The 22339-nt window shown below is 38.0% G+C and overlaps 1 protein-coding gene across 6 annotated transcripts in view; it reads right to left on the minus strand.

The window, feature by feature from the left end:
* The window catches only part of FLI1 (Fli-1 proto-oncogene, ETS transcription factor), a 161843-nt gene that overhangs the window by 46754 nt on the left and 92750 nt on the right, over nucleotides 1-22339 (minus strand). For all 6 annotated transcript variants that reach the window (XM_074216340.1, XM_074216339.1, XM_074216343.1 and 3 more), the window contains 2 exons: nucleotides 9635-9786; nucleotides 3454-3657 (listed from right to left, as the gene is read on the minus strand). In XM_074216340.1, the coding sequence (XP_074072441.1) occupies nucleotides 3454-3657; nucleotides 9635-9786 (356 nt within the window). The remainder of the gene's footprint in view (nucleotides 1-3453; nucleotides 3658-9634; nucleotides 9787-22339) is intronic.

Raw genomic sequence — 22339 nt, forward strand, 5'->3', positions numbered from 1 at the left:
TTAGTAATCGTTGTTTGAACTCATAATTCACTGGTTGGGACCCCTTGATTTTTTTTTTTATTTGGTTGACAGCAAGAAGACAACAGTTCAGGGAACCAAATGGGAACAAATTAACTTTTCAAATGGAGTCAGTATATGTTTAGTAAGTAGAACATTTTTACTTCAGCATCTCACCATGAGACTCAAGTATTATAAATTGAATCACAATAGATTATCTTTTTTTGGATATAGAGTTTCTTTTTAAAAATGATACATGTTTATTTTCACCAAGAGCTGAGGTATAGCTGAAAGATATACTTGGTACTACATAAGAAGTCATTGGAAAATCAGGTGAAGAGGATGACTGCTGCTCTTTCTCAAATTAGGTTGAGACAGTATCTAAAATCTTGAGAGAAATAGTATCTAAAATCAGTAAGGTGAGCATTCTGTAGCTATATTCCTCTCTCCCGTTCAGACCATTTCTCTAGGACTATGTTCACTATACCAAATTTTAGGAAGGACATTGTCCAGTTGGAACTTATTGAGAAGCAGGTGGCCAAAATGAGAAAATACAATATCAAGATGGGTTGAAGGAATTGGAGAATTCAGGGAAACAGAAAAGCTGCCTTCTAGTATTTGAGGGGCTGTTATATAAAAGACCAATTAGACTTGTTCTGATTAGATCCAGAAGGCAGAATTGGGGACAATGGGAAAAACTGCAGAATCAAATTTAGAACCAATGGAAGGGGGCAGCTAGGTGGTGCAGTGGATAGAGCACTGACCCTGGAGTCAGGAGTACCTGAGTTCAAATCCAGCCTCAGACACTTAATAATTACCTAGCTATGTGGCCTTGGGCAAGTCACTCAACCCCATTGTCTTGCAAAAAAACCCTAAAAAAAAAGGAACCAATGGAAGTCATTCAACTAATAGTCAATTACTATTTATCAGGTGTTTACTATGTGCCAGACAATATGCTAAGCACATTTCCTAACTAATCAGGATGTAAAAAAAAATGGATGAGCTACCTTCAAGTTTGGGTTTTTTTTTAATTTTTTTTCCTTACTGGAAACCTTCAAGCAGTGCCTTTACAATCACTTGTTTGGAATGTGGAAAAGAATATTGCTGTTTGGATTGGGGTGAGACTGAATGATCCCTCATTTAGAATTCCTTCCATCTCTGACATTCTGTGATTATAATTATCTTTAATATTGCCTAAGCCCTAGACTCTCTAAAGTTATACTAAACAACAGGTAGGTTGGTAGTACAGTGGGTAGAGTTCTAGACCTAAAGTTAGGAAGACATAAATTCCAATCCAGCCTCAGATACTTCCTAGATGTGTAATCCTGGGCAAATCACTTAATGTCTACCTATATACTTAATATGGAGATAATAATGACACCTATGGTTTTGTGAGGATCAAATGGAATAATTGTAAGATATTTTGCAAATATTACATGTTATCTAAATACTGGGTAGGAAGTCAACACAAATGTTAGGTGTCAACTCATGAGGAAATAGGATTGTCTCTCTTGATATGACTATCAATCACTCACTTGGTCTTATGGAGGATCTTAGTGCAAAGAATCCTTAATTATCAGTCATAATCCTTGGATTCAAGTCCCAAGCTTTGACCCTATACTCTCTAGGCTTCATTTTCTTCATATGTAAAATGATCTCTAATATCTTACGAAGATTTCTATGGGTTCTATGCCTATAGTTTTCGATTTTTATCAGAGAATGTAACTATCTACTCTCTCTATTTTAGGAGTAAAGGAACATAGACATTAAAATATGCTAAGTTCTTCACACAAAGGAAGAATGAGGTCAAGGGCAAAATGAACAGGGCAGAACATTCCTCTGTTATGTGAAGATAGAGTTTCAGATTTTGTGTGTGTGTGTGTGTGTGTGTGTGTGTGTGTAAGAGAGAGACAGAGAGACACAGAAACAGAGAAATAAGAGAGAAAGAGAGAAACAAACTTGAGGTAAGTAAATGGTATCAATATATCTATATCTAATGTAATAGATTATTACATCAAGTATACTCATCTTTTTGTAATTCAATGTGTGCAGATAGTTTAGCCTGCAATCTCAGATTATTACCAGAGACCTAGATGCTTTTTATGTTTGTTTTCAGAGAATACAAATGCTATTATTCCTATTTCTTGGGGGCAAGCATTGGTTGGTTCTTGTCCTTCATTATCAAAGAAGACCGAAATGCTATCTCTCTGTTTGAGACAAGTTACAGTGTGGCTGATTGTGTCTGATCAGACCCAAACAAGAATCTTCTACCACAGATAAGCACAAATAGTCCACGAGAATATCAGGACTAGATATTCTTTTTAACAGTGGTACACGGTTAGATACATTACAATGTGAGACAGAGAAATGGCAAGCCATTGAAATATTGAAGAGCAAATAAAAATGATTCCATATATGGACATATGCAAAGGGGCCATAGAAAAGTAGGTATTTGCAATTTGGTTACATGATTTGGATTCCTTATAGCAAGTGCCAGTTGGGTTTATTAGGTGAATAAAAGAAATGTGCCTACTTAGAGGAACTTTCTGGGTCTATAATGGATTTTAATCTTTTGATAGAGAATTCAAAAAGATAGTTTCTAAGGAATCCTACAAATTAGAAAGTTCCTAAGTACATTTTCCAGATGACAAGTGCTGAAAGCCACCCACAGGCCGTTCTCTCCAAAGCTTTCCCCATTTAGTTCTTTAATTCTTTTGATTTCTCAGAGTTCCTCTCTCAATTTGGTTTGCTCTCATAGGATAATATGCCTTTAATACTTGTTGATTTTTTTCAAAGAGAGAATGCAGGTAGCTCAGAGCAGCTGATAACCAGGAGTAATAGGAATAACAGTCAATGAGAAGCTGGGGGGTAGGTTGGAAAAGGAGACAGTTAATCTACTGTTAGGAGCTATTCGGAATTGATAATCTTAGCTCCATGCATCTGGAGGGTTTCCTGTGGCTTTTAAATAACTGTTCAGGAAAACACCAATGAGGGTGTCTTAGGTAGAAAAATGAAAACAACAGAGCCCCATAGTCTGAAGTCCTTCTCGAGATCACATCTTTGCTCCCTTCCCATTCCTTTCCCTTGTTTGCTTAGTTCATGCCTTTCTGTGGAGAAGATACTTGACACTATTTTCCTCATGCATGGGACTATGTCTGGCCTTCAGCAGTATCTTAAGGAGCCACTGTGGCCTTGGCAATTTTACAGGGAAAAAAAAAATGCTGCTTCCTTAATAAGAGTGTCCAACACAAACTGATACCAAGAGGATGAACTTCCTTTCCTTAAATCCTCCTAGGGAACCAGACCATTTACAAAGCATATACTCTGAAAAGCACAACTATAAGTGAAGGCTTAACATTTAGAATCAAATGTTGCTTTCCCAGGATAATCCCTGTCTGACCCCTTGAAGATTAGCACATATAAACCAAGAACCCCAAGAGAAATTAAAGCACTTACTATCCCTGAGGTAAGTAAGGTGTGACAACAGCACATCTGTGTTGTACAGGGAGGTGGTTCGGAGAAAGTCCTCCTTGTTCATTTTACATAGTTCTTTGCCATCCATGTTCTGGAACAAGGTTGTGTCGATGTCCATTAAGCCATACTCCTTTATTGCCCACTCTAGCCATTGGCGTACGTGTTCCTGAGTCCACAGGGTTGGATCTAGATGAGCAAGAAAATAAAGTTAGCAAATTGAGTCTTCTTAGCCAAAACCCCCTTCTTAGCCCACCCCCTTCATCCATTAATCTTGTATTATTTCTATGAGGTCTTTCTCCAAAGGGGAAAGTTTTTGTTCCCAGATGGGCTTTTACAATAGCACCCATCTGGAGATCACATCTGGAGCTGTCGGAACCACTTAGTAAGTTGGGGGGCTTCTAAGACACTTCCTTCTAAAACCTGACAGGAGACTCTTTCAAACTTTTAGGAGAGCTGTTGGTAGGCTGGGCCTGGGAAGTGAAACTATGAAAATAAAAATAAACACTTGTTCACAGAATCATCCTTCTCGCCCCTCTACCCCTAGTGTCAACAAAACATGAACAACTTAAAGCTCAGAAATATTAATGGTAGTTATAGAAGACTTCAGAAATCCTGGATGAATGAAGAAAATCAGACACTTAGGTTGTAATTCCACTTTCACATCCAAAGGATGAGACTTGAATAAAACCCAGGTTTCAGTTTTATTTCCACCAGACCATCCCAAATATGCAACTGAAACTCATGGGTTAGCTAAAGTCATATAAACATTGAGTTGCTTTGTTGGACATAGAAAAATATCTGGTATTGGAGTGGGTTTAAGATTCTAAGCTCTATAGATCTGGAACACTGTAGGCATATAATAAATACTGACTGATTGAATAGCATGACCACGGACAAGTCAAAGACTAAAGATTTTTGCTATACTGAGAGCTGAGAATGGGAGGGAGCTCCTTGGTTGGAAACCATATATAAGTGTCCTACAGATTGTCCCTGGGCCTAAAATCAAGGCTAAGAATATTTGTTTCCTATAGCATCACTATTGCCACTCCAAAGGCAAAGAGTAGAATGCAACATGATTAGTTCTCTGTCTTCTTTTTGCTTTTCTGTTCCTTGACATTTTCCCACCATCTAGCACCAGTTCTCCTCAAGAGCATACAACCAATCTTCCGGCCTCCTGTGGGGTATGACTCCCCCTTAGCTCTCCACAAGGACTGCCCCATTCAGCAAATGTCTCAAGTTTCCTTTTCCTGCCCCCACCAATTTACCTGACCTCTGCAGTTACCCTCTTCTTTTGCCAAAAAATATAACTCCTCCAAAAGCCACAGTGCACACCTACTCTTTTTCCTCTCCTACTCCCTCTTCCTCTTTCCTTCTCTCTCTCTCTCTCTCTCTCTCTCTCTCTCTCTCTCTCTCTCTCTCTCTCTCTCTCTCTCCCCCTTCTACCCTCCTTCCCTCCCTCTCTCCCTCTCCTTCCTTCCCCTCCCTCCGCACCCTCCCTCTCTCCATCTCTTACCTGGGTTTTTTTTTTTCTATGTTATTTCCAGAAACAATCAAGAAGACTGGCCCCAGGGAAGTGGAAACAACTATTTCAAAACTCTGAAGAAAATATTCCTACATTGCTCAATTTCAGGGAAGATTAAACCAGATATTCTTTCCTCTGCTCTTTGCTCTTCTTAATCCCCCACTTGGTATAGCCACACCATCTATTCCTACACTAGTCTTGCACACTATCATTCTATTTATTTTATTATTCTTTCCTCACCTGCTTTAGGGCCCTGTCACAATATTATTTTTCCCCTCTGCAGTACAATGACTTATAAATCTTCCACTGTGGATTCTATTAAACTCTTCCAAATGCATTTTCTAGATGATTTAGATTTAGTTTCTTTCAATCTAAGCTTAAAGTTGATGATTCATTAGGATCTTCATTTATTTATATCTGTCTCAAGATGGGACCAGAAATTCAGGCTATTGTTTTCAGGTACTTTATTGTCTAGATATGTGGATTTGCACAGATGAGAGAATCTCTTCCTGGAACCCAGGAAGCTGACCTGAACTATACCAAAGTCACATCTGAATGATGCTTAAAGAAATGGCCGGTTCTAGATGAGTCAGTGAATTCCAATTAAGATTTCTATTTCACTGAAGAGGATTCATAAAATGAAAGGGCAAAGTTATTTATTTATTTTTCTTAGACAAGTGACTAGGCAGAACTTCTGGGGACAGAAAGCCAATACTGTTCAGCATAGAACAGTAGAAAGAGCACTAGTTATAGAGTCAGAGGATCTATATGAAAATCCTACCTAGATCTAATGCTTATCATATATGGGAACTTGGACAAATCACTTAATCTCCTTGTGCCTCTCTGTAAACTAAGGAAACTGGATGAGATGGTACCTGAGGTCCTTTCTATTTCTAGATCTATGATTTACATTTATTCTTTTTCTACTTCTCCCTGAACTCTTAAGACATGGCAGAAGTGTGGGTCAGTAGGAAAATACCAAATTAGGCTCTGGGACCTGCTTTGAGTCAACAGGCCTCTTGTCAGGCCTGTTCCTCAGAACCATGGAATCAAAACAAAGAAACCAATACAAAGTGTTCTGAAGTCTTTAAAAAGTCTTTAAGCACTTTGTGTTAGCTATTAGTATTATTACTACCTGAAATGAGATGCTACTTACTGTTAGTTCAGGATATTTTTCTGACTTGCACATAGGTTATCAAATTTGTAATTTACATAAATCTTGACTGGGGAAGGTTAAACACACAGAATGAAAGAACAGTAATTTTAAAAACCTTGACAGGCTACAAAATTAGACTTAATACAATGAAATTCATTTAAGGTAATTATAAAGTTTTATATGTAACTTCAAAAAATCATCTTCAGAAATTCAAGATGAGGGAGCCCTGTTTAAGTGGTAGTCTGAAAAAGATTTGGGGGGCTTATTTGGACTACAGGTTCCATAGGAGTTAATAGTATAAGTTGGCAGCCAAAAAAATCAATGTAATGTCAGACTGTATTGAGAAGTGCATAGTTTCCGAACAGAAGAGGTGATAATCCTGCTGTACGCTGCTCTGATCAGATCATATCTAGGGTACTGTGTTCATTTCTGGGCCCCATGGTTTGTTGCTAAGCTACAGTGTCCAGAGAAGTTCAACCAGGATGGTAAAGGACCTTTTGTCCATGCCATATAAGGCTTGTTTGAAAGAACTGAGGAGACCTAGACTAGAGAAGAGAAGGCTCAAGGGGGAACACAGTAGCTGTCTGAAAGTAACTGAACATCTACCATGTGGTAGAAGGATTAGACTGTTTTGCTTGGTCTCTAGGAGCTATGGGTGGAAATTTCAAAGAGGCAAATTTAGGCTTGAAATCAAGAAAAACTTCCTAAGGAGTAAAGTTATCCATATGGAGGATGGACTGCCTTAGGAGGTAATAGGTTCTCCAGCATTATTGTTGTTGTTCAGTCATGTATGACTTCGTGATTCTATTTGGGGTTTTCTTGGCAAAGATATTGGAGTGGATTGCCATTTCCTTTTCCTGCTTATTTGACAGATGAAGAAACTGAAGAAGAGGTAAGTGACTTGTCCAGGGTCAAACAACTAGTGATTATTTGGCACTGGATTTGAACTCAGATCTTCCTGATTTCAGGCACTGTTCTACCTAGCACTGGACAACCATTAGTTAGATATGCTGTGTAGGATGTTTTTCATGGTATAAATTGTTCTAGTTTACTACTAAGTTCCTTTCTGACTCTTTTTGTGATATCCATATTCTGAATTCTCAAAAGTTGCCAGGAGGATGGGAATGGAGAGAGGGTCAGTTACCAAATAGAACAAAGGTTTGAGAAGATCAGTGTTTGATTTTGGGTTATGAAGACGGCTTTTCAGTTTAAACCTATCCTAGTGCCAGGATTATGTTTGAGGGAAGGTTGGCTTTATTTGGCCTATAGACATATACAAGAGAACAGGATATAAACATTCTAATGAATTCCAAGAGAGGCAGAGAGACAGGCAACCAAGGGTAGTAATAGGATCATGAAAGGCAAAAGAACTTTAACATTCCTTGCAAATAGTTTATAAGATTCTGTCAGACCCATAAAACTTGCATGGGCCCCACCCATGTTTCTCCAAGGCCTTTCCCTCTTCCCCTACCCTATCTGACTTGGCTCCATCCACACCTGCCTAAAGTCCTTTGTGAATAGGAAATAGGAAAGAGGCTAAGTGCATTTAGATTTCTTTCAGGCTGAATACATCTAAATTTCTTTAGACTTGATAGTGGAATTTTTTAGAGTTTTTTTAATATAGCATTTGAATGGGATTTTCTTCATTTTCATGTCTCTCATAAAGGAGAATCTAACTCTTTCCCCTGCCATTAGGCATGACTGCATTTAAACTCTCACAATTGGATAGGTGCTTATGTTCTGATGAAAGGTTTCCTTGGTAAGATAGATTTCAACTTCCCTTAGCATTCCATTCTAATATTTCATATCATTCACAGTGGATAAGTTAAGATGGAATTCTTTCCATCTAACTGAAATCCCCCATAAATGAACTTTAAGATTCTTTTTGGACTAGACAACTAAACTTGCTTAGACCATGATGACAGAATAGCAGTATGTCCAATCAACAGGTTCAATCGTCAAAAAAAATTTTTAATTGGTCTCCTTTCTTCAGGTCCCTTCCCCCATCTTCCATAATTGTCAAAGTGATATTCTTACAAACACTGGTGCAATCATGGCACTCCTTTGCAAAATTAAAAAAAAATACAAATTGAACCAAACCAAACAAAACACAGCTAGGTGATGCAGTGCTACAGTACCTGCCCTAGAGTGAGGAGGACCTGAGTTCAAATACAGCCTCAGACACTTGATACTTACTAAACTTGCCCCCATGTGTAATATGGAGCAGGTCTCTATCATCTCAAGGATTAAACACAAAACCTTACATTCAATTTTTAAAACATTTTACAATCTGAGCCTGACTTACTTAGCCAGACTTAGGACACATTATTCTTCTTTACACATTCAATATTCCTGTCAACTTGCTTGTTGTTCCTTCTAAAAAATTCCATTTTCCATCTCTGTTTCCCAACAGACTGTCTCCTATGCCAGAAACAAATATAATCCCTATTCATCTTTGCCTCTTAGAATTATTAGTTTCCTTAAAATCCTTGCTTTTACTCAGCAGCAAATGCCCCCTCCATCACTGTATTCTCTACTTTTTGTGCTTCTTTGTATGGTTACATATTGCAACTCTCAACAGAATAAAAGTTCCTTTAGGAGAAGGCTTTTCATTTTTGTCACTGTATCCTTAGCACCTAACATAATGGTTGGCAGATATTAGACCTTAATAAACATTTGTTGATTGGTTTTGATGTTAATAATTAGAATCAAAATAAAATTAATCATAACTGGAATAAAAATAATATGACTAACAGCCATAAAAACACTAAACTAAGGAAAATGTGTTTATTTTGTAATCATGACTTAACTCATTACACACATGCTAAAATATTCCATTTGCTAAATATAGTTGTTTCTATTTTAAAATAAAAATAGTAGTTGGCTTTGATTTTGGAAAGGTGGAACACATAAATGCCAAAAATTATGAGTCTGATGGACAGAACAGATTTCTTCAGCCACCCTTCCACCAAGGCAGAAGTATTGGAATTTACTGCCATTCAGAGTCAAGCAGCTTGACTTTAGCTCTCCTCTAGACCAATTAATAATGGTTAATATTAGTTGTGGGGGATCTTGCACTAGAGGAGGAAGGAGAGGAACACAGCAATTGGTTGTCACTGTTCCTCCTTTATTACCTTTTTTGGTACCCCAGATAGTAATGGCTCTAAAATAATATTAATAATAGATAGCATTTTTATGATGCTTTAAATTTTGCAAAATACTTTATCTCATTTGGTCCTCACAACAACCCTAGAAGATACATACTATTGATTATTCCCCTTTTACAGATGAGGACATTGAGGCAGAAAGAAGTAAGTAATTGGCCCAGGAAAAGCAAGTTTCTGAGGCAGGAAATGAGTTCATGTCTTCCTAATTCTATATAAATGATACAAAGCTCTCTGGAATTTTCTGACCTTATATTTGCTGACCTAGGAGAATACAAAACTAAAGCCCATAAATAAAAGAAGATCCCAGTTTCAAAGTACCTGCAGGGACAATGACTCTTCTTTCATTGGTGGTCATGTTAGGAGGGGGGCCGTTCTTCTCATCCATATAGGTGTTGTAATTCATTGGATTGGACTCGTTTCCACCAACTAGTTTGCTGCATTTGTTAACACTGCAGTCCACTGGAGATTCCCTAAAAATGGAGGGAAACAGGATGTTGTCAGCATGGAAGTCTCCTCTAGCTTCGTGGCTGCCCAAATATCAAGATAACATCCACCAAACTCAGAGACACACATTACTATTTCTCAGAGATAACTCTTTATTAATCCATTGGGCACAATGTTTTAATTATCAGCAACAATAATAGATATGATAGGAATACTCTAAATTTGTATAGCACAATACATTTTAAAGCATACTTTTACATATTTTTTTTTATTTGACCTCAAAGAAACTTTGTTATTAGGACAGGTGATAGGTAATAATAATAATAATAATACTAAAACTTTAAAATTATTTTAAGAATCTATAATTTAATCTGTTGTGTTCTCTCAACTAATGCAAATTGGAGTTCCCTTAAATCTTGGTGGATATTCTTCTAAGGTGGCTATAAGCAAACAATGGATTCTTCTGCAACTAGCTCGGGGTATCTCTGAATTTAGGCAGGCTGGGTCCTGGATGACCAAGTATACAATCTGGGGTAAGGCCCAGGTTCAAAGTGTTTCCAATAGAAGGACCTGCTTGTGATTCAGTGAAACAAGACTTTGAGGATCTAAGGTGATGATGATAGTAGTGGTTCATACTTAATATTACACTTTCCAATTCACAAAGTACCTTTCTCTGCAGGAAGTCTTCCCATTATACAGAAGAGGAAACTAAGTTTAGGTGGCTTGCCCAGGATCATACCCTTAGCAATTGTCAGAGTGAGGATTAGATACCAGGTCTTCTGAGTTAGCCTCTGTGACAATCTGTTTCAAAGCAGCCAGTTGTCAATTGAGGCAGAAATAGAACTCAGGAGTCTTGATTCCCAGTCCCTTGTAAGATAAAAGTTACAAGCCTAAGCCTTTTATACCCTCAATGGCAACATTCACAAAGGAAACAATGCGGACAAGCTTAAGCGACTTGCAATACAAGTTACACAACAGAGTCCCTCATTACACAAGCCCCAATTAGTACTTAACATCTTGCGACATTCATGCCCAGATATAGTCAGAGTGACTTGTCCGTTTTACCACAAAAGCAAACAGCAGATGCATGAGCTTAGACTACTTGCCTTGGCCCCATCAGTACTGAACCCTGGAGGTATAGTCCACATAGGATAACTGAGCACTGCAATTTATTTCACTGGATTCCCTTTCCAGTCCCAAGCTACCCAGGCTGCCTGTGAGAAGGGAAATGTCCTGAGCAGGAGAACCAAAGAATGCCAGGATAGGCTATTGCTGCTTATGGTTATAGCCAGCAAGAACCTTGCAGGAAAGATGATTTTCTCAAGGGCTCTCCACCAAGGTTTCAGACCCAAGAAGTTCAGATAAGGTTCAGATAGATGGTTTCCAACTCTGGCATATTTGTCTGCCTTGTTCTTGCCAATGATCCAAGCATTTCTTACCATTATTATTATTATTTTTTAAAGACAGGCGGATGAAATCTCAAGACAGTCCGAAACAGTGTTATGTAGCCCAGGGTCCCCCATGGCCACTCAACCAATGTGGTAGCAGTGCCGCAAAAGAAAAGAAAAAAAAGAAAAAAGGGAGGGGAAATGTGGCAACCTGGAGAAATGCCACTAACCCAGAGGGAAAGAATTATAGCACAGTGCACCCCAAAGACTCAGGCAGGGTAGAGGAAGTCTGAGCACATTCAATAAAGAAAATTAAATGAATTTGTTTCTTAATCTGAAGGGAAAAAATATTGAAGATCACTTATCATAGCTGGGAGATAAATGCTCCACTGAGATATTAGAAGTCAGACGGTAATTTTTTCCTGATGTCTTACAGGGGGAAACATGGCCTGAAAATGAAAATAAGATGTATAACTTACACATGTTAGAATTTAAGGTTTTACTATTCGCCTACTGTTTTTCCAGGCAGAGACCCAAAAGCCAGCCTTCAGAGTCCCAAATTGCTGAAGGTTTAATGTCCCCATGGCAGTTAAGAGAAGCAGTAGCACATCAGGGCATTTTTTGGGGTTTTTTATTTATTTATTTATTTATTTTTAGCAGAGTTTGGTGAATTGACTTCTATTGAAGGCTTGACTTGAGATGAAGTTGCCCAGAAAGATGTTGCCTCTGGGTTAGACGCTGTCCTATATGTCTTCCCCTCATCACTGGGGGACCCTTTCTTATTGGAACTTAGAGGCAAAACAAGACAAATAGGCTAGAAGTTTCAGCAAGACTAATAGGTTAGAGTGACTTTTTTCCTTGGTTAAGGGAAAACTGCAAAATGGAAAAGATTGAAATTAAACAGGCCCTGCCTGTGTGCAAAGGGAGAGGGGTCTAATCAAAGGTCTAAACCCTAGAAATCATAGGGATAAGAGGAAGCTATGAAGGGAAGTAAAAACTCTTCCAGCTGATCTCTGCACTTGAGACTTTCTCCCCTTTTGTGATGGTGGTGGAGGAAAATGGGTGTCTGTTTTCACCTCTGACCTATTCCTCTGGGTACTACTGGGCTAAAACCTAGTGCCATGAGAAGCAAAAGGAGTAAAGTGGTCTATTCTAAGAGAAATGTATGAAGTGGCCCCAAATAAGATGCTAGTGAAAGATGCTTCATTTTGTTGCAAGCAGCACATGCTAAGTCTTGATTTCAGAAGTTGTCCCTGTTACTAGGGACTGAGGTAAAAAGGGTAAGGTCAAATTACAGGTGTTGTCTGAGAAATGTGTGCTCTGCTAACAGGAGCAATAAGGACTCTAGAAAAAAGGAAGCTTGCAACTTTGCAACTAATGGGAGAGGGAGAGAGGGAGGGAGGGAGGGAGGGGGGAGAGAGAGAGAGAGAGAGAGAGAGAGAGAGAGAGAGAGAGAGAGAGAGAGAGAGAGAGAGAGAGATCTCTCATGGAAAAGAAAAAAAAATCCTTAAAACATAAGGGGGTTCAGAGGAACTAGGATATCACCAGGAGGAAGGGTAAAGTGGGGATTGGGACAAGGGGAGCTTGTAAAAAAAAATATTGGGAAACACTGGATACTTCTGTTAGGTGACCATTTTCTTTGTAATAGGCAATTCTAGGAGATCACTCCAAATCCATATGACTAGTTTATTCCCATATTTCTGTTTGCTGTTACTGCCCCCACTGCTACATACACACCAACCCCCACTACCTTTCAAGGTCATCACTGTGACAACTTAGATGGGTGGAACTGATGAGTACCACCTACATCCCCAACTCAGAAGAGTTTCCATGAAGCCAAGCTGCTTTAAGCTAGGTCCCAACCCCAAATCACAGAGAATCCTTTTGGGCCAGCCTCCACCTTCATGAGCCAATTTGGTCATCTAGCTTCAGAAGACTCAGACTATTCAGAAAGAGAAAAAAAAAGCCATACATTTACCTGCCCGACTTCTAGGGCTTCCTCCATTCTCAGAGCTCCCGAGGCATTGTGATCCCTAGAGACTACACAAGCCACTCTCCCTCTCCCATCACACTGAACAACTATTGCTTCTGGTACAGGTGAAGCACAACATAAAAGCTACTCTTTAACAAGGCAGCTGGAGCCTATGAAGAGGGCCCGATGAAAACAAGAGGGAGGGAGTAGGGGGAGGGAAAGCGGGTTTTGTTCTTCAGCTCGCCAGTACTGCCAGCTAATCGGTATTGAGACCTGTGCTTACAGCTCAGAGGGTGTCGGGCCATCAGGCAGCTGGTGGCAATAAGATAGGTGATTGAAGGGCCCTGGGCTGCCATAATGGAGCTGGGCAAAGGGGGCTAAGAGGGCACAGCCTAATTGTTTCCATTTCAGGGGAGAAGGAGATAAAAATATAGGGCAGGGCATCAGGGGAGAAGAAATACTCTGGACTGGTTCTCTAGAATAGGGACCTTTTTTTGACCTGTAGAGGAGCATTGGATCTGAAGATCCAATGAATCTGAATTCCAAATCCTATGGATGCTTCTGATTGTCTCTGTGAAAGACACTTAATCTCTTAGGGTCTCAGTTTCTTCATTTGTAAAATTAGGGGAATATGGAATGTTTGATTACTAAGGATTCCATTGAAGCCTTAAAATATATGTTCTTTTTAGCTCCCTTTTTTAATGTACTTGGAGAGGAGGTCTTAAAGAATGGGTGGGTATCCTTTAAATTTTCCAAATGGAAGGTAACTTAAAACAGGTCAAAATGGTATGAAGGACTAGGAAAGAAAAAGAGTATAAAAAGCAAAATTGCAGCTCAAATCCTTTTATTTGACTAGCACACTTTTTGAGAGGTGACATGGTGTGGTGGAGAGAGTTCTGAACCTGGAGTCAGAAAGATCTAGATTCATGTCCTTTCTCTGATACATCCTCTGATAAATCCCCAGATAAGCCACTAAACTTCTCAGGCGACTCTCATCAGGAGCTCCATGCACTGATAACACCACATATCTAGTTGGTGAAAGAGAGAAATCTTCTTTTACATCTTCTCAAATCTGCATGGAGACAGTTAAAATCAGGGAAACCCCATCTGGAGGTAGAGGTAGCTAGGTGGCTAAGTGCAGAGTGCTTGGCCTGGAGTTAGGAAGACCTGAGTTCAAATACCACCTCAGACACTCACTAGCTGTGCGAACTGGACAAGTCACTTAACCTTTGTATGTCTTAATCCACTACAAAAGGAAAAGGAAATCACTCCAATGTCTTTACTAAGAAAAACTCCACACAGAGTCATAAAAAGTGGGACACAATTGAACAAGAAGCCCCATGTGGACACACAAGTTCACCACTAAGCTTATAGCTTAAAATGAAAGCTTCTTGGGGTAGTCAGTCAATAAACATTTATTTAGCAATTACTATATACTTGACATTGAGCTAAGCAGTGAGGATAGAAAAGAATAAACAGGATCCCTGCCCTCAAAGAGCTTACATTCTGGAAATGGGACACACCATGCAAATAACTATGTATATACAAGATACATAGAATGTAAAGATCAGATAATTTCAGAGGACAGGCACTAGCAATGGAGATTGGATATGGGAGACCAAGTAAAGATTTTTTTTTTAGTTTTTGCAAGGCATTGGGGTTAAGTGGCTTGCCTAAGGCCACACAGCTAGGTAATTATTAAGTGTCTGAGGCCAGATTTGAACTCAGGCACTCCTGACTCCAGGGCCAGTGCTCTGTCCACTGTGCCACCTAGCCACCCCCCAAGTAAAGATTTCTATAGAAATGAGCTGAAATTTCCAGGAAGTTTAGGAAGCTAAGAGGCAAGAGCCAAAGCTAGAAAGCCATTAGGGGCAGCTAATATAAAAGGTTGACATTGGAAGATGGTGGCTCATGTGTGAAAAGTATCAACTAGAACAATGTCAAGAATCCTGTAGTACATGAAACTGAGTAGGGAAAGCATAAGACAGCTGACACCACGGCTATGGGGTTGAAGAAGAAGTATGGGAGTACCTTGGACAGAAAGGAGATAAAACCAATCAATTCTTTTTGTTTTTAAAGGCAATGGGTTTAAGTGACTTGCTCAAAGTCACATAGCTAGCAATTATCATGTGTCTTAGGCCATATTTGAAATCAATTCTTTCTGACTCCTAGGCCAGTCTTCTATCTGCTGAGTTATCCACTGTGCCAAATCAATCCTTAAAGAAATTAATTCAGAATATTCACTGGAAGGGCAATTACTGAAGGTGAAGTGGAGCCACATAATGAGAAGATGGGATTCACTGGAAAAGATTCTGAGGTTGGGAAAGAGAGAAGGAAAAATGAAAAGGGTATAACAGAGGATGAGAAGGATAGATAGTGTCATAGGAAGAACAAACATGGACTTGGGCAGACAGAGATTGTGGAGGACAGAAGGTTGTGGTCCATGGCATCATGACTGAACAACAATAAAAAGCATAAGAAGATTAGAAAGAAACGATATGTGCAAAAGGCAATATTGTAAAGGTAAACAATTTTGAAAGATTTAAGAACTGATAAAATGATCAACCATGATTCCATAGGAATGATGAAAGTATATTTTCTACCTCTGGAAAGAGATGTAATGGACTCAGGGAGCAAATTGAGACATATTTTGTAGATATGGCCAATGAAGGAATTTGTTTTGTTGGAAGGGTTTTATTTTTCTCTTTTATTTCAATGAAGGAGAGGTAGGAGAACGAGGATATTGCTTTTTGTTCAATGAAAAAAATTAAATTAAAAAAGTAAAGTGAAAAAGTAGGAATGGGATAGTTTGTGAAGGGCTTTAAAAGCCAAATAGAGGATTTCATATTTAATCCTGGAGATAATAGGGAGCTATTGGAGTTTACTGAGTCAAGGATAATAGGATCAGATCTGAGCTTTAGGAAAATCACTTCAGCAGTTGAATGGAGGATGAATTGGACTGGGGAGAGACGTGAGATGGGAAACCAGTAGATTATTACTATATTACAGGCAGGGGCTATTACAGTTTTGTCTTTTTTATCCCCAAGCAACTAGAAAAGTAGCTAGAGTACATAGTAAGCATTTAATAAATGGTTATAGTTAATTGATTGATTCAACAAATATATTTTAGCTGCCTTATGGAAAGTTAGAATTGTGATTTATGGCAGATATCATTTGACCCAACCAGATTAAAGTATAATTGGGAAATTTTTAACACAATAATAAAAATACAATACAACCTAGATAATATTAATTTAAGGCTTTCTAAATTGATAAACTCTCCATTTCTATCTGAGTTTACACTAATGACTTACAGTTTGATTCCAGTGACATAGAAAGATATGCCCAAAACTCTAGATTAACAGCACAGAATTTAAGATCATTACAGAATATTACTCTAGCTAGATCTAGTATGCATACCCTTCAAAAGACCCATACTCCAGTTCCTCATTAGAGCAAGGTCTCATATAAATAGTACATCTTCAAAGGTTAGATAACAAACTCTGATAACTCCCACCAAGCCAGGTAGGGTTCAAATATAGGCCCAATGTCTGACTGTCTTCTATTCAAAGACTAGCTTTGCTAAATATGAAGAGAATTTTGAGGAGAAATTAAGTATTCTAAGTCCTTGACATGAAATCAGATAAAGCAAGATCATTCCAAGAGATGAAACTAGAAGAAAAGACTATCACAATATAATTAAGTTCAAAAGTATAAGGAATATAATGGGAAAGAATTTTTATGACTAGTACTTCTGATAAAGGACTCATTTCTAAGATATACAGAGAACCGAGTCAAATTTATAAAAAAAACCAAGCCATTTCCCAACCAACAAATGGTCAAAGGATATGCAAAGGCAATTTACAGATGAGAAAAATCTAAGAGATCCATAGTCATATGAAAAATTGCTCTAAATCACTAATTATTAGAGAAATGCAAATTAAAGCATCTCTGAGGTACCAACTCACACCTCACAGACTGGCCAATATGACCAGAAAGGAAAATAATCAATGTTGGAAGGGATGTGGGAAATCTGGGACACTAATACATTGTTGGTGGAGCTGTGAACTCATCCAACTTTCTGGAGAGCAATTTGGTATTATGCCCAAAAGGCAACAAAAATGTGCATGCCCCTTGATCCAGCAATACCACTGTTGGGTCTATACCCTGAAGAGATTATGAAAAAGGGTTAAAAAATCACTTGTATGTAAATATTCATAGCAGTCCTGTTTGTGTTGGCAAGGAATTGGAAATTGAGAGAATGTCCACCAGTTGGGGAGTGACTTAAACTGATATATGTATGTGATGGAACACTATTGTTCTATTAGAAACCAGAAGGGATGGAAATTCAGGGAAGCCTGGAAGGATTTGCATGAACTGATGCTGAGCAAGATGAACAGAACCAGAAGAATACTGTACAATGCTGTACAACAGCAACATGGGCATGATGGTCAACCTTAATGGACTTGCTTATGCCAACAGGGCAACAATCACGTTGTGGTATCTGCAATGGAGAATACCATCTGTACCCTGAGAAAGAATTGTGGAATTTGAACAAAGACCAAAGACTATTACTTTTAACTTTTAAAAAATGTTATCTTATTATGTAATTCTGCTATATATCATACTTAATGTTTCTTCCTTAGGGATATGATTTCTCTCTCATCACATTCAACTTAGATCAATTGATCTAAGGAAACAATGTAAAGACTAACAAACTGCTGTGGGGGGGAGCAAGACTAAAGGAAAAATTGTAAAATTCAAAATAAACAAAATCTTCCTTAAAAAAGAATTATGAAATATTACAAAAGAAAAACAAATAGCAAAATCAAAACCTGAAGCACAGAGTATACATATACATATACATATACATATACATATACATATACATACACATATACATACACATACACATATACATACACATACCTATACATACACATACACATATACATATACATACACATATACATACACATACATATATACATGTGTGTATAGATATGTATATATACACTAATGATACATAAGAGGAAAAGTGAAAGGGATGTGCAAACGCTCCTGATGAAAACTTAAAAGTAACTAAAATTATGTCATCTTAAATTAGATGGCACAGTGGATAGAGAATTGGACCTGGATTTAGGAAGACTCATCTTCTTGAGTTCAAATCTAGCCTCATACACTTACTAGCTGTGTAACCCTGGGTAAGTCATTTACCCTGTTTTCCTCAGTTTCTTCATCTGTAAAATGAAGTGGAGAAGGAAATAGCAAACTCTTCCAGTTTCTTTGCCAAGAAAATCCTAATGTAATCTCAAAGAATTAGACAATTTAACAACAAAAAAGACAATATTTCATGCATTGAAATTGGTTCTTTTAAATGTAAATAATTACAGCACTTAGTTGTTCTGATGCTAGGTAAAAACATTTAGGATGAATTATGTTTGTTTTTTTTTTAATTGGAAGGAAGACAGCAAAGTAAATGAGATGAAACACACCTGCCATTTCTACAGTGATCCATTTTTATTGGTTATTGTTATGATCATGGAACTACCTCATTTGTTATGCTTCAGAACCTCCATACAGTACTGATCAAGTCTACCAGGCAAAGGCAGCACCAGTTAAGAAAAGGAAGTTGAGAAGAACAGTTGCACTAGACCAACTGTATACAAACTGGAAGTGATGCAATTTTAAAGAAAAGAAATAATCAATTTTAAAGCACATACTTTATGCAGAGTATTTTGCAAATATTATCTCATTTGACCCTTACAACAACACTGGGAACTAGGTGCTGTTATTATTTCTCTTTTATAATTGAGAAAGCTGAAGCAGAAAGAGGATAAGGGACTTGCCCAAAGTCACACAACTAATAAGGGTCTAAGGCTGAATTCGAAGTCTGTTCTTCCCCAATATTCGCCTAGCACTCTATCCACTGCCCTTGGATGATCCTTGTAAAACAGTTTTCAAGCTATTTCAAAGAGGGAAAGATTCCCCCCAAAATGAAAACGATCAAACCTACAAGAAAGGTAACCAAGAAGACTTTAGTGAGATCTTGATGATGTTGATGATAGAACAATGGGTTCATGTCAAGAAGACATGAGTTCAAATCCTACCTTATATATCTACTATTGACCTTGGAGAAGTCATTTAGTCCCATCCTGTCCTAGTTATTTTATCTGCAAAATATAAAGCCTGGATTCTAAAATCTTTCCCAGTTTTACATCTGTGGTGGGTCATTTCCTTGAAAATCTTTAAGGTATTGGTCTATGCGCATATAGAAATAATCCTTAATGCAAATCTCTGAACCAGAGTTTACTCTTTTACAAAAGATTAAGCTCCCTTCAAGTCCTCAATCCCTATGATTCTATGAATACATGAGAAGAAAACAGGAAGGCTTTTGTATAAGATTTTCTAAAGGATACCACATATTCAAAGACATACAACTGACTGAGAGGTGCAAAGAATAGAATATCCTGTTGTCTATTGTTTGTTGATGAAAAAACGAAACAAAACAAAAACACCTTTGACTCATAGCACATAATGCATCCTTAATGACCCTCTTGAGACAATACCTCTGCCACACATATGTTAAAATCATAAAAAAATTTCTATGACAAATGCAATCACAGAAATAACCTTGAATAACAATCTGCTGAATATCAATATCAAGGGAGGTATAAAACATGGAAAATTTACTAATTTAGATACTTGTCGATGTCACAGAAAATTCTTTAGCCAAGGTACAAACAAGGGAGGGATGGTGAGCTCCTTTAAATATCCCTGATTAAAAAAATGATACAAATTATAAAGGCTCTTTATTAAAATCCATAGTTACTGGAAAGAAACTAAACAATCACACCGGGGGAAAAAAGATAGAATTCAGAATGCTCAGATTGGAGCATGCTGATTGAATGAGCAGCCCTTTGAGTCAATGCATCGGAATATATTTTATAAACATACACACACACACACACATGTTAAGCCCCATGGTATTATGGGTAGAGAGTTTCCTCAAAATCTAGAAAACCTAGGTTCAAACTTGCCTCTGATACATGATATGACTGGCATAATTCTTAAAATAGCTATTCTATGCCCTCAGCAAGTCTCTAAGACTATAAGTTACACAGAAGATGGCAAGCTATATTGGTAGAAGGGGTTTCCTCATCTGGAAGTTCCCCATAATATTGAAAATACAGGACAAATCTATAACACATATGTGCTTATGTATTTCTATATATGATACACATGTATACACACACACATATATATGTATATATATATATATATATATATATAAATATATATGACAAGACTATACATGGACTGTTGATTAGGAGGAAGAAAATAGAATATATTACAAGTGGAAAATTGTTCAAACCTTATTCAGTTGTTCAAGAATCCCCTAAAAATTGCCCTATTTGTTTTTAGAACAGCAAATGGTAATGTTTTATGACTGCTTATTATGGATGAGTTCATAGGATTATAGATGTTTGGATCATATAGATGTAACCGGAAACTCTCTAGTCAAACCCTCTTATTTACAGATAAGGAAACTGAGATCCAGAGAGACTAAATGACTTACCCAAGGTCACGGAGGTAGTAAGTGACAGAGGAAATATTTGCATTCATATCCTCTCAAATTTTCAGGCAACCCAAAAGATATTGGAAAGATGTATGGCAGGTAGGAGAGAGCTACAGTATACCATCAACAATGACTTATTTATGAGAAGTGCTATACCATGCATTGAAAAAATAATATATGACAAGAACCAGAGGGGCATGTAGGAGAGAAGGGTAACAATTAGATAGACTGTGCTGTACTATATGGCACTTATGTGTATTAACAGAATTAGTGAATGGCTTCCAATATATTGAGATGATCTTCTAGTAAGGATCTATGATGGGCAAGAATCCCAAAGGATAAGGTTAAGAAGTCTAAAGAAACTGTGATCCAAGCCTCTTGAAGGGATACTCCCACTGATGACATCACAAGGCCCTAGAAACTATGGACTTCATGGACAAATTAGGATTTAATGAACACATTATATGGCTTAGTCTGAACTCATAAACAAAACTTCACATATAAGGATTTCATTGATAAGACTTTTGCATCTCAGAAAGCAGAAACCTGGAATATTCTTCACGAGTCAGACAGTAAGAACAAAGGTGACAGGCAAATATTAACATCCTATACATGAAAGAAATATGACAACCAGATATTCCTTTTACCTAGATATACTGCTCATTCATTCAGGCCATATAGGACTTTTACAATTCAGGACTCAGGTTCCATATTATTCACATAAGGCAAGCAGTTCATGCATTTCCTCTCCATAAACTGGTATTCTTTCTTACACGGGATGTTTTCTCCAATTCCCGTGGTTGAGACAGGATGCAGCTGAGAGCTATTTGCAGACCACGTCTTGGATCAAGCCACTGGAATCTGCATCTAATACAGAACCTATGGGTAATGCTGTTGCAGGGACAACCAACCCCAACAAGCTCAACCACAGTGGGAAAATCTGAGGAAAGAGACAACAAAACCTCCCAAAGCAAGGGCAGCCCTTACTGCCACTGAACCTCTCTAAGAGCATGCTTCTCCACCTGACCCTTAGCTGCTGCCCAAGTGAATCACTGCTAAGTCATGGCCAAAGGAAGGCTCAGCATCATCATGCTCACAAAACATTCCCCCCAAACCATGCACACCCTTTTCCCTCTGCTTTTAAAGAAGAAAGAAACAGTGGTCAAGGCATACCATTGACAAAGAATCTTAAATTTATAACTGGAAGGAAATCAAGAAGCTCAAAGCATGAATCCTCTTGTCATCTGACTTCATTTGAAGACCTTCAGTTACAGGGAACTCATTACCTGATTCCTTTTCACTTCCAGACCAAAGAATCACCTTCTTTGGTAAACAGTTATCCTTTCACCATCATGACTATTAGGAAGTGTGGCACTCTCCCTTTAACCTGTCCCCCCCTGCACACTCTGGAAAATCCACACAATTTCTTGGTCCTCCCTTTGTATTAGAGAAGTCTGAATTATGATGATAACAAAACATTAAATATGTTGATATTATACAATATTATACATATATTTTATGCATTTCTATGTTTCTAAACTTGTTCTGTGCCATTTCTGGCCTTCATGTGCTATCTGTGGCTACTACAAATCTGCCCCAAAATTCCCACTTAATTTCTTCTGCTGACCTGTGATACATCA

Source organism: Macrotis lagotis, chromosome 1 (assembly GCF_037893015.1).
Source record: "Macrotis lagotis isolate mMagLag1 chromosome 1, bilby.v1.9.chrom.fasta, whole genome shotgun sequence".
Lineage (NCBI taxonomy): Eukaryota > Metazoa > Chordata > Mammalia > Peramelemorphia > Peramelidae > Macrotis > Macrotis lagotis.